The sequence below is a fragment of the Drosophila yakuba genome, unplaced genomic scaffold, assembly GCF_016746365.2.
Source record: "Drosophila yakuba strain Tai18E2 unplaced genomic scaffold, Prin_Dyak_Tai18E2_2.1 Segkk50_quiver_pilon_scaf, whole genome shotgun sequence".
NCBI classification, from domain to species: Eukaryota; Metazoa; Arthropoda; class Insecta; order Diptera; family Drosophilidae; genus Drosophila; species Drosophila yakuba.
This window is the reverse complement of record NW_025048817.1, coordinates 391,810-409,361: the sequence shown is the minus strand read 5'-3', so window position 1 is coordinate 409,361 and position 17,552 is coordinate 391,810. Positions and strand designations below refer to the sequence as shown.

Below are 17,552 nucleotides of genomic sequence, written 5' to 3'. Positions count from 1 at the left end.
GAAACTGTCGGGTTAGTTACTCTGGAAGATGTAATTGAAGAACTGATTCAAGCTGAAATTGTTGACGAAACCGATGTTTTTGTTGACAACCGTACAAAAACCAGAAGAAACAGATACAAAAAAGCGGACTTTTCAGCGTTTGCCGAACGTCGTGAAGTGCAAACTGTTCGGATATCTCCTCAATTAACACTGGCTACTTTCCAGTACCTTAGCACACTGGTAATATATATTTAACTTTATCATATATTTATTGTTTAATGTTTTAACTTTTAGCTGTCGATGCTTTTAAAAAAGATGTTATTTCTGAACTCATTTTGCGGAGGTTACTTAATCAAGACGTGTTTCACAACATAAAAACAAAGGGAAAGAGTAAAGATGATCCAAGCCTTTATATTTTCACACAAGGAAAAGCTGTCGACTTTTTTGTACTTATACTGGAAGGTCGTGTAGAAGTTACAATTGGCAAGGAAGCGCTTATGTTTGAAAGCGGGCCTTTTACTTATTTCGGAACACAGGCGTTGGTCCCAAATGTAGTTATTGGTAAGAAAACATTGTTAATGTTTTTTTTTTTTTTTTTTAAATCTTATTTATTGAATCTTCCCTTTTACTTAAGAGACTAACAATAAGTTTTCAAATCTTATTCTAAGCTAGCTAATTATCATTTTATGAGATGATTTGTGCTATGTGGCCTAACAAATTTAACGCTGGGCTGGTTGATCGTTGCGGTGCAGTCGACTTTGGCTGCATACTCAAAGAAGTTTTCTTGCAAGGGGATTTAGAAGTGAGCCTAGTTTTTCCTTGTATTTTACTTTTCTCTCTGTTATTGTCTCAATGACAAGTTTTATTTCTAGGTCTTTGTGTATATTCTCGTTCCGAAGATACCATGGAGCTCCAGTTATGATTCTCAGAATCCTAGACTGTGCTCGCTGTATGATACCATGGAGCTCCAGTTATGATTCTCAGAATCCTAGACTGTGCTCGCTGTATGATGTCGATGTTGCTTCTCGATGCATTGCCCCATAGCTCGAAGCCATAGGTCCATATGGGTTTAAGAACGGAGTTATACAAAAGGACTTTGTACTCCAGGCTTAGGGGAGACCGAACGTTTATAAGCCAGTGTAGATCCTTTGCTTTTAGTCTCAGGTGCGTCGTCTTGGCCTCTATGTGTTTCCGCCAGGTGAGCCGCTTGTCCAGATGAATACCTAAGTATGTTACGTCATCGGCTTGTGGGATGCGCGTGTGGTTCATAACCAAGGGTGGGCAGCTTTGTTTGTTAAGGGTAAACGTAACTTGTTTGCGTTTTAGTTCGTTTACTCATATGCGCCAATTTGCAAGCCAATTCTCTACACATGTTAAATAGCGTGCTAGTTGCATCGTAGCTTTTACTGGGCATCTGGATCGACTCAGTATTGCAGTGTCATCAGCGAATGTAGATATAGTTAACTGGTAATCTGTTGGGATGTCCGCCGTGTATAGGGTGTATAGAATTGGACCTAATACACTTCCTTGGGGCACTCCAGCTTCTATAGTACAATCGCTTGAAGTGCTTGAACTACATCTAACCGCGAACACTCTTTTCTATAAGTAAGACTTTAGAAGCTTATGTAAGTTTTGAGAAAGCAGTTTGATTATTTAAAACATCCATCCAACCATATTCTATCGAATGCTTGTGCAACGTCTAGGAATAAAGCTGTGCAGTGTTTACGATGTTCAAAGGCGTTTCTGTTGTGATGCGGTTAACCTGCTCAATAGCTCCATATATTGCCCGAAAACCAAATTGGTGCGATGGGAGTTTGTAGTGTGTTTCGAGGTGGGTACTGATTCGTAGCAGCTGCACTTAAGCTTCTTGCTTTATGATGATGGCTGTGTTTTCTCTTTCCCGGGCTTAGGGATCATAACTATGACTGATTTTTTCTACTTTTGAGGGAAATATCCAATTTTGGTAATTGCGTTGAAGAGCCAGAAAATTTGTAGAACTGCATGTGTAGAACTGCTCGGTGATCATTTTTGGGGTTAATAAGCCAGGCGATTTTCCAGTCTTTAGTTGCTCTTTAATGATATTCGTTATTTCGATTGGCTGGAATTCTATGGGATCTTGTGGTGTTAAGTCAGATGGAGTTAAGAGTGGAGTGTAAATGAACTAGTGGCTGGCTTTGGTTAAAATACTTTTCTGAGATGATCAGTGAAGGCTCTGGCTCTATCCATGTCACTACGAGCCCAGTTTCTGTTGGTGCCTGTAGATTCCTATGGGCTTTCAACAATGAGTTCTTTGTGCTGGTGGGCGTAAGACTCTCGAGGTAACGTAGTTGTGCGTCCGCTTCTTCTTTCTGAAGTGCTTTAGTAAGTCTGGAAACCAGGTGAGCACAGGCAAATCAGTATCCCGACTTGTCATGTCTTGTCGACTTGTCTTTATACTGCATGAGTGGGTACCTTGTGAAGTTGATGCTTTTGCTGCTGCAACTAGTGTTGATTCTAGGTCACCAGCAAACTGATCAATGTCTTGCTCTACTTCAAAGGGGCTTGAAAAGTCGGTATGGCAACAAACATATTTTTTGTACCTCTCCCCACTAGTCCTGCTGCTTGTAAGCCTATACGGCCGCTCGATGTGTTGCAGCTGGTACATAAGATGAAAGAGCACAGGGCAGTGATCAGATGAAAGTTCTGCAAGTGCGTAAGCTGTAATTATTGATTGGGATATCCTCTTAGTGATGGCAAAGTCAATCAAATCTGGAAGGTTCTTAGGATCTCCTGGCCAGTATGTAGGCGCACCCGGAGAAACATAATTAAGCTTGCTTTCCGGTTTAATAATTGCGTTGTACAGCTGTTTTCCTTTTGGAGTCGCTATTCGAGATCCCCGGTACATGTGCTTGGCTTTCCAATCGCTAGATGCAACAAACCTTTCATCAAGCGAGTCGAAAAGTGTTGTGAATTTGTCCTCAGATATTGTGAAGCGGGGTGGGCAATAGACAGCAGCCAGAATGTGGTCACCGTTATAGCGTTGGAGGCTTATAGAGGTTTTTGTAGGCAGTATTCTTGCCAATTACTAAGAAAGTGGTGCTTAATTCGGGATCGGATTAGTATGCCAGTGCCTCCATGGCCTTGCCATCCGGGTGATTTGTAAAGTAAAATTGTTATCCTGATATTTGAAAATGTTTCTTTTCTGTAAGATGAGTCTCTGAGAGTAGCATAACATCAATGTTTCTGTCAGCTAAGAACTAAGCAAGCTTGTGTCGCGAAACGCTTGTAGCGTTCCAGGTTGCTATTATTAAGGAGTCATTCAGGCATGCTTACGATTTGGATTTAAAATCAAAAAATTGGTTCTCCGGTTTTCAAATTCGTAAGAATTGTTCGATTTGTAAAACGGACACTTTTGTTTGGCCGAAATAAAAAGTAAATGTCTTTTTTATATCAAATCAGATATTATTTACTAAGGGAAAAAAATAATTTACTCAGTGGTCTATTGATGTTAATTGTACATCACCACAAGATCATTCTGCCTTTTAGGTATTTTATGAAATTTATTTCTTACCCTAGCTCATTTGACAAACAAAATGTTGCCATCGGCAACAACAATTTTCGATTTGGCAACGGGTCGATAAGTACGCCGGCAAAAGCTTCGCGAAGGTTGCCATACCGTGAAACGGTAGGCAGGTGAAACGAAAAAGGCAGGTAAATATAATTATGAAATATAAAAGAATTTATTAATTCATTTAAAGCAGGGCCAAAAGTATTGTTTGTATAAAATGCTATTTAATTTAACTGCTTAAATGGTCAAAGTGTAGTAAAAATGTAATTGCGAACATCGGAATTAGAACTGTGAAAAAGGTGGCAGCTCTAGATTTTCTAATTTTTTCACATTGTTAAATTGTGACTAAAGAAAAAAATATGCTGTTTGAGCAGCAAGAAGCGATGAGAAACGAAACACTCCGATAGAAAAAATTTTGCACCTAAAAACGAAATCAAAAGATTTGGCCCACATCGAAGTCGAATAAAAATAACGATTACCGGAGCATGCCTGATTATGCTGTTTTTAAAGAAACGAGCTCTTGCATAGTTGCTTGCATGAATGCCATAAAGTCTTTAATGCTTTGCTACATCGAAAGCACAATCGGTTCAACTCCAATTGACTGCTATTGCATGTTCTCGTGATTGTATGTTTCATGAATGGGGTTGTATGCTGATTTGACTCTGACTTTAGTGTACTTGCAAAGGAAAAATTTGGCATTGTTAGGTATCTGCCAGACGAAAGGATATAAGTTGTAGTCGGTTCCGTTACTTTGTGAATTGCAGGTATGGTACGATCACGAGCTGAAGTCACTCGTTTGTTTAGGCGACTCTTAAGTTCCTTGTAAACAATGCATCCTCGCCAGTTGGCTGTGTGGTTTTCGCAACAGTTGCTGCATAATTTAATTGAGCTGTCATCCTTGTTCTTAGGACAGTTTGCGGTACTGTGAGCATCCCTGCAAATGACGCAGATAGATTTTAAAGTGCAGTACGCTTTGGTGTGGCCGTTAGTGCACTGCACAGGCTGCTTGCGCTTGTGTGGCTCTTCGATAGTTATTCTGCGGTGCAGTAGAAACTGTAGTTTAAGAATAGGATGTACTTCATTTTTGCTGATTTTTTGACTCGATGGCTCCAGTTCGACTTTGAAGAGTGGCTGCGGCTCTTTCTTCCTGTTAAGAATGTTGATCACCGTTTTTGCCTTAAGGTTTTTCTCCTTTAGTGCCTCGATAATTTCGGATGGGGTCACTGATGATTCAATTCCTTTAATGACAACCTGCAATCTTTTGGCACTTTTACGCTGGTAGGTATAGTAACTCTTTCCAGCTTCATCCAGGTACTTGGTCACTGATCGATGGCTAGACTCATCCGGAGTCTGCACTTTCGTTTCATGTATGTTTCCCTTGGTAAGAGGTATAACGTGGAACTTGTTTTCTCCGATGATCGTAGCTAGTTTGTTAACCAGTGCACTTGGGGTTTTCTCTCGTATAAATATTGGTGGCGGCTTAATCTTCTTCTGCTCCTGTTCTTGATTGGACGCACTTCGCAGTCATCCAGTAGTGCAAACCTATTTGAAGTTGAGTTGTCAACGTTGGTGCGATTTATTTTCGGCTGATTGCCAGCCTGTTTGTGTTGTGGGCTTAGCTTTCGCTTTATTTGAATGTAGCGATCCAGCCCTGTTTGACACAGTTTTGTGTTTTGTTTTGGTTCTTGTCCGCTTTTGTTTTTTAGAGTCGGAGAGGTTGCACTTGCTTTGGTTGTTGTTGATTCAGCAGAAATGTACACAGCTCTCGGTACTGAGCATAGTGTTGATGTTGTTGTTGTTGTTGCTATGGGTGCAGTTGCAGTAGATATCGAAGTTACTGTGCTGGTAGCTACAGAACTTGACACCGTTTGCAATGAGGAGAGCGCGAGAAAGACGCTCTCAATGCGTTCGGGTTCACATCGTGCAGTCATAAGCATTGGTGAGCAAGACCGCGATCGTTTGCTATCTGCAGGTGCTAGGTCATTGACCCGATGGATTGTTTGGCACTCGCGGGCGTCAGACACGACGGTGAAGTATGCATTGTTTCGTTGGAGAGAGAGCCGGCGCTCGTCTTGCTCTTTTTGCCGCTGAGCGCGCAAATCGCGTTGGCTCATTTTGGAACTGTCGATTTGTTTGTTGTCTATTTAAATTAGCTTTTGATTTAATTTAATGTTTCCACACACAACAAATATTATAGATTTGCAATTTAACATTGCTAATAGCGTCTTTTCGCTGATATTTGTAATTTATTTTGTTTTATTTATTCACTTCACTTAAGTAAATTGATTTTATACCGACCTCGATCAAAATACGTCTTACCCCGACGCGAGTCACAGTTCTTGTTAATTCTTAATGTAAAAAAAATTTTTCTTCTTGTATAAAATTATCCATAACCATTCTTAATATCTCAAGGAATTGGTCTTTCATAGCTAGACAATACCATTTGAACATTGAAGACAAAGAGACACTAATAATACATATATATAAGTTATTAATTTTTTAACGACAAAAATTAAGTCCAACAAGAAATATTTGGCTGAGGAATTGTTAGGAAGCACTTACAGGGGACTTGCTTTGTAATTCTTATTGTTCTTGTCCTAGACATAAGTTTACCATGTCTGTCTATGTCTTTTAGTTAAAAAACAACAATGGAGAACGCTATAGGCGAGGTCCCGAATAGAGATGCCCGTTACTCAGCTATTGGGGGTGCGAACGAGAAAGTTAAACAATTGACATATCAATAGAAATTCGCAAAAAAAAAAACTAAAAAAGTAAGAAAATTTTTCAAAAGAGACCGTTTGTATGCGTTAGGATGAGCGAGAAAAAAGTTTTTTAGCAAGTCAATAGAAATTTACAAGACTAAAGAAAAAATTAAATAGTATTACAAATATTTCATGTGTCTGGAAACTGCATGTATAATTTCAACTTTCATATGGACGTGCAGTCGGGCGGACGTAAAGATGAACAGATCGACTCGTTAATTGGTCCTGTTTCTTCTACCTGTTACAGCCGATTTCAGGGGTGAAGGCTACCCATTCCAAACCACTGAGAATTTCTTGCTGAAGTACTTTTGCAAAAAGTCTGAAGCAATGCTAAGCCAGAACTGACCTTATCATGCCCAAGGCCCCTGCAGAAAGTCAAGATCGAACTTAAGATCCTTAAGCGATTTAATCGATTGAAGCTTTAATCGGATTGCAGCTTGAAGCTCCAGTTTAGGAATAGACAACAGTTTTTCGGGGCTAGGCGTATTTTTCTCATGACAAATATGCGCAAATAAGCAACCGCTGAAAATGCTGCTGGACTCGCGACGACGAATATATGCACATCCAATTGGTCGCAGCAGCTTAAATAGGATAGTAATTTCGCGGAACCTTTTGCATATTGTGTTACACATATTTTATTTTGACTTCAGTAGCTTCGTCGAAAACGATGTAGCTGAACATGTTATCTGGTTTGTGAACCGACTGTACTGTAAAATGTGGAATGCACTAGACTGGTTTTGATGTGTCAATAATTTCCGAGTGACTTAGCTCGCGAGCATTACTCCCTTTCGACATATTTAGTCATCTCTGTCTTGTATTTTTAATCCAATTCTTGATTAGCGTGCATCTTTTTTATACCCGTTACTCGTAGAGTAAAAGGGTATACTAGATTCGTTGAAAAGTATGTAACTGGCAGAAGGAAGCGTTTCCGATCATATAAAGTATATATATTCTTGATCAGGATTAATAGCCGAGTCGATCTGGCCATGTCCGTCCGTATGAACGTCGAGATCTCAGGAACTACAAAAGCTAGAAAGTTGAGATAAAGCATACAGACTCCAGAGACATAGAAGCAGCGCAAGTTTGCGATTCATGTTGCCACGCCCACTCTAAGGCCGACAAACCGCCCGAAACTGCCACTCCCACACTTTTGAAAAATAATTTTATATTTTTTCATTTTTGAATTGGTCTTGTAAATTTCTATCGATTTGCCAAAAAACTTTTTGCCATGCCCACTCGAACGCCCACAAACCGCCAAAAACTGTCAGTGTTAAAGACTCTCCTTCGCACTTCCACTAGCTGAGTACTTCGACTTTAGCGTTCTCTCTTGTATTTGCGTACAATCTTTTCTCAGCCATCACATAACTATCCGGCATTCTTACATCTTCCTTCCATGGCAATCCGATTACAAACTGTTTCCCAATTCGTTCTTGACCTTGATCTTGAGTAGCCCTTTTTTTATTGCCCTCATTTGTATTTGAATTTGTATTTTCTATGGAATCGTTATTGAAATCACGGATACACTTAAACTTCTTTAATTGACGATCGGCCAAAGACTTATTTTCACGTTGATTGTTTTATATACCTAAACGGGCTCTGTTTATATATATTCGTATACCCTATATTTCTGAGCGGAGGGCCTCAAACATGGTTACCAAGTCATGGCTCTTATCACTGTCACCTCGATATATTAATCTCTCGTCTAATTTCTCCTCGTATATTGACTCATTAAGCTTCTTTAATTTTTTAGGGACACGATGGGGTTAAAATTATTTGCCCTGGCGGCTAGCTATACTCCTGCTCACAACCGTCTTTTAGTCACCCAAGTAAATCAAGGCCTTGCTCAACATTTTTCGTAATACTCGTTCGCGCTGCTTTTCTAGCTGTTTTGTCTTTTCTAATTCGCAGAATTCTAAATTTCAGAGGAAATTTGTTCACACTGACATTGGGCATCTGTCTCACACACTCGCCGCATTTAAAAGTTTTGTACAAACTGGTTAACAAATTTATTATATATCCTGACAGGGTGTGTTTCATAGGCATGCGTACAAGATAATTCGACGACGGGCTTGTGGCAGCAGTACCAAATGAACTTATACAAATTTATGAAAATGTCATTAATTGTCCGCTACGTAAATGTATCACTTCATCACCCCGGCAAAACGCATCACAAAATTGAAAGATGTTACGATATTTTCAATTTATTTCAGGCGTTTCAATTTAGTGTTTGCTGGCGCGGGTTACTTATTTCAAATTTAAGATTACTTAACCAATTGAAAACAAAAAATACTGTTTTGACAATAAATAAAGGGTATGCTAGATTCGTTGAAAAGTATGTAACAGGCAGAAGGAAGCGTTTCCAACCATATATCAGAATCAATAGCCGAGTCCGTCTTTCCTTCTCTCTGTCCGTCCGTATGAACGTCGAGATCTCAGGAACTATACAAGCTAGAAAGTTGAGATTTAGCATATAAACTCCAAAGGCATAGACGCAGCGCAAATTGGGTAACCCATGTTGTCACGCCCAACGCCCAACATCCGCTCTGAGCTGCCAAGCCCACACTTTTGAAAAATACGTTGATTTTTTTTTGTTAGTCTTGTAATTTTTTTTTTTTGCCACGCCCACTCTAACGCCCACAAAACAATTAATACTGACACGCCCACACTTTTAAAAAATGTTTTATACTATTTCACATTTTTGTTAGTTATTTAATATATGATATTTTTATTTAGACTTGTAAATTTCTCTCGCTTTGCCAAAAAACGCCCATTCTAACGCCCACAAACCGCCAAAGAATGTCAGTTTAAAAATGTCTCCTTCGTACTTTCACAAGCTGAGTAACAGGTGTCAGACAGTTGGGGAACTCGACTATAGCGTACTCTCTTGTTGAATTTAAATTTGACGTTATACTGTTTTAATGAAGTTGTTTAGGGTATAATTTTCATGTGAGCTCTTGTGGGCGCTGGACTGGTTTATTGCCGAACTGAATTTTCTTTGTTGCATTCAGTCTGACTCAAAAATGTAGTTGTACCCCTCCCTTTACATCAGATTCTGGCTGTTAATGTAAGGAGGTAATATGAGGTTTGCATTCCAATTTAGGCCACGTAAAGCAAACAGTAAGAAGTTTTTTTTCACTGCGGTCCGAGTGGACTCTCCTTATTGTGGACTCCAGGTCAGCCGGTCCATACTCAAGAGCCACTTAAGTTTTTTACGTTATCACGGCTCCATATTTAAAAGCTATCTAGCCCGGATTGTAAGTCCGAATGGCAAGATAATTTAACATCGTCTGCGTACATAAGTACACGCGAATGTTTTGTTACTAAGGAAAGGTAGTTAAAAAATAAGGTGACCAGGGTGGCTCCCTTGTGGGAGACCGGATGTGATTTGGAGGATATAAAAAAGATAATTTTTAGTTGAAAAGTATGTATCAGGCAGGAGGAAGTGTTTCGGACCATATAAAGTATATATATTCTTGATCAGAATCAATCACCGGAGTCGATCTGGCCCTGTCCGTCTGTCTGTCCGTCTGGCCGTCCGTATGAATGTCGAGATCTTAGTAACTGTAAAGGCTGGAAAGTTGAGATTAAGCCTGCAGACTCCAGAGACTTAAAAGCAGCGTAACTCTAGCGCCCACAAACCGCCCAAAAGTACTTCCACCAGCTTAGTAACGGGTATCAGATAGTCGGGGAACTCAACTATAGCGTTCTCTCTTGTTTTCATTTTGCATAATTGTTTTGGTTTAGGGCGTTCACTAATGATGAAATGGCTGCTTTTGCGAAGTAAAAGTGTGGCTTGCGAACTAAACTAAGTATCCTATAAGTTTTAGGTGTAAGCCGTTATGGCTCGTTGGATTCGACTTTTCAGCTCCTTGCAGACAGATTAGCCCAGTTTGCTGAATGATTTTCTTCATACTTTTTTATTACCGGGGCTTCATTGTTAGCAGAGCACGGTTCGGATTTGTGGCCGTCTCCACAACGTACGCAGACTGTCCTAGGATGTCCATACTTCATGTAATTCAAAAATTGCACTGGCCAATTCCGCTTGTACGACTCTGCTACTGAAAATTTTTGATGCAACCAGAACTCCTGTCTAAATATTAAGTAAACTTCGTTTTTCTTTAATAGTTGGTATCTAGTTCTAGCTCAACCTTGTGGTTTTTGGACTCATATTACTCTATGTGCATATGTAAATTCACAGGGGTATGAGGAGTTAAAAACTCCTCAGAAATGCAGATGAAGATGGCATGAGGAGGATCTGCCGTTGCCAGTTACGCAACAAGTCAACGTGGTCGACTGTGTCGGAGACTACGTATGTGAACCCGGCGATTGCCTGGTGTGTCCGTACGATCCGAGCAGGCGTGGTGACGGCGCCACCAGTCAGAGCAGACATGGGGTTGACATGTTGCCGTTCCACCAGGCGATTGCCTTGGGGATCGCAGCCGTTAGCTGCGTGAGTCCGCATAGGACGACAATTCTCAGCCCATGTGCCGGGCACCCAACGTAATCGGGAGATCACGTTTTTAATATAAATTTGGTGGGACAAACACACGAAATCTACCGACCTAGCCGCACGTGTTCCGTAACGAGCAGACTTCGTTACATCTGGCGCCCAAAGGCGTGATTATCCCGGCAGTATACGCAAAAAAAAGTGCAGTATGGGTAGAAGTTGGATCTACCGTCTCAAAAAAGAGGATTTCGCATATATCGCACAGAGGTTGTGCATATCACTGTCCGGAAGTACAGAGGACATACGAAAGGCCCTGGGGGTGTACTACACAGAGACGGAAAACGACCCAAAGTTAGCAGCAATGTGGATAGAATTGGAGGCAGCATATTCAGACAAACCAGGTCCAAGCGTAAAGCTGACAAATCCCGAGGGTAAAGACTTCATAGCAAGGCTGAAGGAGGAGACGAGTAGGGAAAGGAGGCCAAGTCCAGAAAGACCCAGGCCCAACCAGCCGAATTACGCAAAAGTGCGTAACGGGGAAGAAAAGCCCCTCGAATTCCTGGAACAGGTGGAGTCGTCCGCAAACACGTACGGCTTGGACCTGAACATGATTCCCCAAGCAATGCCGGAATAAATGCGGGGAAAGGCTCTAATGTGGTACATATCCAATAACAGACACTGGAGGACTTGGGCCGAATTCATAGATAGTTTCAAAACATTCTTCTTGCCCAGGAGGTACTTTACGAAACTCGCGGACAAGGTGAGGCAAAGGAAGCAAGGGTTTAGTGGAGCATTAAAGGACTGCATGGTCGAGATTCAGACCCTAATAAGACCCCTGTGGTACGGAAAAGGGAAACGGAATGGGAAGCCTTCGCGGAGGAACATAATTTCAGCCGCAACAGGCCCGCGGCCGCAACACACGTCACGTGTAGAAGGTGTGAGGACGCAGGCGATCTAGGTACACAGACCCAGGAACAGTGGGCGCAATATACCCCGGTTTAGTCCAGGCGACAAAACACAACCCTATGGAGGCCGACAGCCACCACCCAGAGACACAATGGAACGACACTTGGGGGCAACTCGGGTCAGAGCCCAACCCCTGTTGCCAATCCGCAAGAAGCTTGTCGTAGGTGCGGTGGACATGCCCATTGGGCAAGAGGCTGCCGAAACCAGAGGCTGCTGTTCTGCTGGATGTGCGGGAAAATAGGAATCCGAAGTACGGAATGCTGTCAGAGAGCGGGAAGTGGGCAGCGATCCCAGCCGCAGAGAGGCGAGCCGGGGTCGCAAGCTGCCGCCTCTCCAAACTAACTGGAAAATTAATCGAGAAGGAGCAGCATTTGTCCGCAGCGGTAACGATCGGTGGGGACACGTACAAGGCCACGATCGACACCGGGGCAACAGCAAGCTTTATAAGCGAAGAGCTGGCGGACAAGCATGGATACGACGGTAGTTTAGGTTGGCAGATGGAAGGTGCGGCGAAATCAAGGCAAAGCTCGAAATTGGTGTGGAGTTCGGCAACAGGCGACTCAGCATGAGCTTGCTGATATTACCAGGAATAGTGGAATTTCCTCACGCAAGTCGGGCCGAGATCAGGTGCGCCGGTCATGAAATCGAGGTCGAGGAAAAGTTGTCGGTCGCATAAGTCCAAAAGGACGGCGAAGAGGATGACATGAGCTCGCGAAATTTCACTCTATGACCGGAACATCTAGTATAGCCGAGCACATGATAACCATGAAAGATGACAAACCGATTAAGCAAAGATACTACCCCAAGAATCCAAAGATTCAAGGGGAGATTAATGCAAAAGTGGATGAACTTCTGGAAATGGGACTAATAGAACATTCAAGGAGACCGTACAGCCCATAGTCATGGTGAAGAAGAAAACGGGTAAATGGAGACTTCAGGCAGATAAACGCGATTGGCCATTCATCGTGATTGGCCGCACCCTAAAGGAACACAAAAGAAACCTCAGGGAAGTGTTCCGCCGTTTGAAGAACGCGAATCTAAGAATAAACCCAGAGAAATGAAAATTCTTCAAGCAACAACTACTGTACATAGGGCAACGCGTCACAAGCCAAGGAGCCAGGAGCACGAACCCAATACCTTGAAGTCTCATCTTGGTACCGACGTTTCGTGCCTGACTTCGCGCGCATTGTAAGGCCACTCAACGGCCTCCTCAGCAAGAGTACCAAGTGGAGATGGTCACAGGATCACCAGCAAGCCTTCGAGGAGGTAAAAGTTAGATTAGTTACCGACCCAGTCTTGGCGTGCCCCGATTTCGAAAAATGTTTATCCTGCAAACGGACGCCAGTGACTACGGGATATGCGCGATCCTCACACAGGGCACAGAAGATGGTAAAAAGGTCATTTCGTACTCCAGCCGGACCCTAAAGAGAGCCGAGAAGAACTACCTTACAACATAGAAGGAGTGCTTGGCAATTGTGTGGGCTATTCGGAAGCTAAAGCCGTACCTGGAGGGCTTCCACATTAAGGTAGTGACGGATCATATGGCTGAAGTGGCTGAACAACATAGAAAGCCCTTCGGGAAGAATTACCAGATGGGCGTTTGAGCTACAGCAGTATGACTTCGAGGTCACATATAGGAAAGGCCAGCGTTTCAGCGTCAGGCCAAGACGAGAGTCAACGGGACATTCAGCGAGCAAGCCGGAATACTGTTTCTTTCACGCGGACATCAGGATTCCCCAACTAACGTCAGGCTCAGGCACACTCAACGTATCCCAAATACAAGCAACAGAGGCGTCCGTTTCAGCGTCAGGCCAAAGCCGGAGTCAACGGGGGCATGCCACAAGTAAGCGGGGCACGGAGAAGCAATGCACTCACCAGACCAAGGAACCAACATGCTCCCGAGGAAAGGTGAGGGGCGGTACAGAAGTACCGCAAGGCAAGCTAAATAAGACAGCAGGGAAGAAAGTCCAGGATTAACCAGGGTAAAACGTTTTTTTTATAATCCAACTTACCGGCAAAGTTCAATCGGTGGGCGAAAATATCGGAACTAGCAACACATGACGGGTCACACTACAGAACTACTATGGTCATCGAGTGGCAACGCCGCACCCACGAAAGTCATCGGGATCTACCCGCAACAATCGATCGACGGGAAGTAGTGTGACCAAACGACGAAAGGACGAGAATGCGGAATGCGGAATGCGGAAAGAAGAGTGAAAAAGGGAGTGGCGTCACGGAAATTAAAATCGGCGCAAAATTTGAAAAGGAGGAAAGAAGAATACACTGAAAGGAGATCGGCGCTGTGGAACTGAAGACAGAGCTGTGAGCGCCGACGGGATCTCAGGAATGTCCCGCAGTAACTGCAAGGCCGAATTTAAATTTTTCCGAAGAAAGGGGAGGATGTGAGGAGTTAAAACTCCGCACAACTGCAGATGAAAAGATGCACAAAAGCAGAGGAACTACAGCCGTGATAGTCAACAAGATCGCTACGTGAAGGAGTTCGGGACAAGACACTGAGACGCAGGTAGCGCAGGTCCAATACGACGAACCACGGTAGTCCGGAAGCATTCAACAGAAGGGTCCCGAAGAGACGGCAGGAATTGCGGTGTAGACCCGATCGACTGTGTCGGAGACTACGTGTTGGCGTGTTGCCGTTCCACCAGGCGATTGCCTTGGGGGTCGCAGCCGTTATCTGCCGTGCGATAATCAAATTATATTATAAAGCTAGGCCAGAATAAATACCCAAGAAACGAAAACGGCAAATGTTTTTACTGGCAACCAGATGATCACGTTTTTAATATAAATTTTGTGGGACGAATACACGAAATCTACTGAGCTAGCCGCACGTATTTCGTAGCGAGCAGACCAATAGAATCAGTTCAAGGCTTTGATGCTGTTTTATAGTTTCTTCTTTAACCATTTAACTTTTTGGTGACTATTCGGAAGTGATCTTCCGTTTTGATTTGCAGTTTCGCTTATTGTTCCTTTTGAGAGTGGAATTATGTAAAAGATATCTTTCCCAACTAGCTTAACAATTTTTTTAATCAATGCGTTTATTGTCTTCTCGGCCTTTAATTTATGCGGAGCTCTCCGTTTATTTTCCAATTTTATTTTGTCATCTGTGTTTAATACAGTAGTTAACTTTTGTCTTTTTGGCTGTATGTATTTCGCGATGGCTAAGTTTCCGTTTGGTAACTTTTAAGTAGCAGTCCAAAAAAATCTGCAATGCCGTGACCACTTGTTGACTTTCTGTATCATTGCATTGCTTTTGTTTTGAAATCCCTCGTTATTCGACTAAAATAAATACTGACCTTAGCAGTTTTTTCTTTTATATTTTTTGTTTACTTATATAAGTTCAGTCTCCTAAACTGTTTGTACATTCGAATGTTTTTACGTCTTCCGAGCCGTTAAATTTGCAAAGCCAAATCATACCCCCGTTAAGTTTTCGACCATATAAGGTATATATATTCTTAATCAGAATCAATAACCGAGTTGATCTGGCCATGTCCGTATTAGCGCCTCGATCTCAGGAACTATAAAAGCTGAAAAAGTTAGGAATGCAGGTTCTAGAGACAAACATGCAGGGCAAGTTTGTTTCCAAATGTTGCAACGCCCACAACCCGCCCAAAACTGTCACGCCCAAACTTTTAAAAAATGTTTTTTTATATTTTAATTTTTTTGTTTGTCCCATTCCAACGTTCACAAACCGCCCAAAACAGCTTATGATTAAGCTTAATGATTTTCTCGAGTGCGCGGGGCTGACTTCCAGATGTCGTTTACACTGACACTAGTAAAACATTTGACTGTGTAAATCGTATATTTTTTGTAAGAAAACTTGATTTTTTAGGATCTTCTTTCTCTTAAAATCTACTTTATTCTATCGCTTATCGATATCATTGTTTATCTTGTTCACACTAAGGCGCGCAATACAAAAATGGGATATTTACAGTTAAAGATATTTCTTGCCATTTGGAATTGCCTTCCGATCCAGACGGCTTTCAAATATGGTGCCGTGATACGTGTTATTCTTAGAGCGATCATTACTAACTTTTTTAACATATAAATAGATCTTACTAATATGAATATATTTTCTCGTTTCTTCACACTGTCCTATATTGCGTCTACCTTCTCGAGAATCGAGCCGATCTGTCGTATATTAAAGCCCACATGCTTAAAGTTTAAAACAACAAAAATTTTGTTAAGCTAATAAAAAATGAGCCGTCACCTTATTACATGCTAGAGCATTCGCATTCTGTTTTTATGAGCCCATCATTCTCGTATTTCGATTCAATGGAACTCGACTGTAGCGATCTGCCCTATTTTATTAATATCAAATTACAAACCAATTCTCATTAAATCTTTTTTTTTTTAGACTCTCCAACACAAATGGGTTCTCTGCAGTCTTTAAATATGGACTCAAAAATACGCCAATCTTTTGTACCTGATTACTCAGTTCGTGCTATATCGGATGTGATTTATATAACAATTAAAAGGGTTTTGTATCTAACTGCAAAGAAAGCTACATTGTTGGAAAAAAGTCGAAAATCTGGGACATTTTCCAGTGAGACCTTCGATGACGAAGTGGAACGTCTATTGCACTCTATAACAGAAGATGAAAAGCCTTTTTGTCTTGCATCAAATCAAAGTACGAGACGTCTATCCATACCTAACCGAAGTGTAAATTGTTCTCCAACAAATATGAACAGCTCTCCCGATTTGGTATATAATAAAGTCGACGAAGCCATTCAAGACGGCACGAAATTAAAAAACTTAAACCATGCGGGCAATGTCTCAGAAAACATAGGTTCTGAAGTAGAGGACCTTCACAGTGGAGAACACGATGACAAAGATACGGCAGCAGCTTCCATGCCTCTTTTGCCACAGCTAGATGATAAATTCGAAAGCAGGCAAAGCAAGCCCTAAACAGAAAATGCAGGCCACATTTACATACGAGCAGTTATTAATATTATATTATTAAAAATCATTTGTTGTATTAAAAAGCTTTAAACCATTGATTACGTTCAAAAATTATTTTCACCTTTCCCATTTGTTATACCAAATAGCTTTCCGAAGGAGTATATGAATATATATATCAATGCATTTTTTTCCTTATATATTATTTTCCTAAATATATTTATCTTTAAACGTGTAAAAACAATTTTGAAATTTCACAAAATAGCTTTTCCAGAACGGTGTATTAATATATACATATACATATGTATATAAATATATATTTAATTTATTGCCTTATATATTATCTTCATAATTGTATGTACCTTAAAAGTTGCCTCGTAAACTACGTACTTAAAATATTTCTTTCCTTCACTTACTCTTCCTTAGAAATGGTTTTTGTAGGGCTAAAAGCGATGTTAAAGAAATAAGTTGCCTGTTTACATAAATTTGCCTGTTAAAACGTATTTTCTATTAAACTTAAATGTGTTTGTGAACACAGCCAATCTGGTGTATTTTATTTTCATGTCAAGAATTGAATAAACAAATTCAAAACTACTCTATAGTTGTATAATTTATTTATTACTTTTAATATTAAGTTAAACCATCCCGCAAAAATATGTTAGTACATACCTTACCTCAGCGAAAATTCCAAGGACACTTTAAACAAAATATTCATTGCATGATTAACTATTTTTCATATTAAAAGTACGGTTCAAGAATTAAGAAGGAAATTTTGTTCCGATTTCAGTTATAACATATTAAAAAGTTTGTAAATTAAATAATAAACTGATTATCTGGCCATGTGTATGTGTGTCCGGCCATCCATATAAAATCTGTGATCTAGGGAACTAGAAAAGCTAAACAAAAATTGATAGGCAGATTCTAATTTGTTTTAATA

At 41.1% G+C, this 17,552-nt stretch overlaps 1 protein-coding gene across 1 annotated transcript; it reads left to right on the top strand.

Annotated features, from left to right (window-relative positions):
• Window positions 1-259: 259 nt before the first annotated feature.
• Window positions 260-17,209, top strand: LOC120322275 (unextended protein-like). The gene is made up of 2 exons (XM_039377333.1): window positions 260-540; window positions 16,074-17,209. Exons 1-2 carry the CDS (start codon window positions 477-479, stop codon window positions 16,622-16,624), a joined length of 615 nt encoding a protein of 204 aa, XP_039233267.1. The 5' UTR covers window positions 260-476; the 3' UTR covers window positions 16,625-17,209.
• The last annotated feature ends 343 nt before the right edge of the window (window positions 17,210-17,552 follow it).

Excerpts from the sequence above, each read along its gene's own strand:
- LOC120322275 (XM_039377333.1), top strand. The coding sequence starts at position 477 with ATGTTTGAAAGCGGGCCTTTTACTTATTTCGGAACACAGGCGTTGGTC. Across the intron at positions 541-16,073 it reads GGTCCCAAATGTAGTTATTG|ACTCTCCAACACAAATGGGT; the intron begins GTAAGAAAACAT and ends TTTTTTTTTTAG.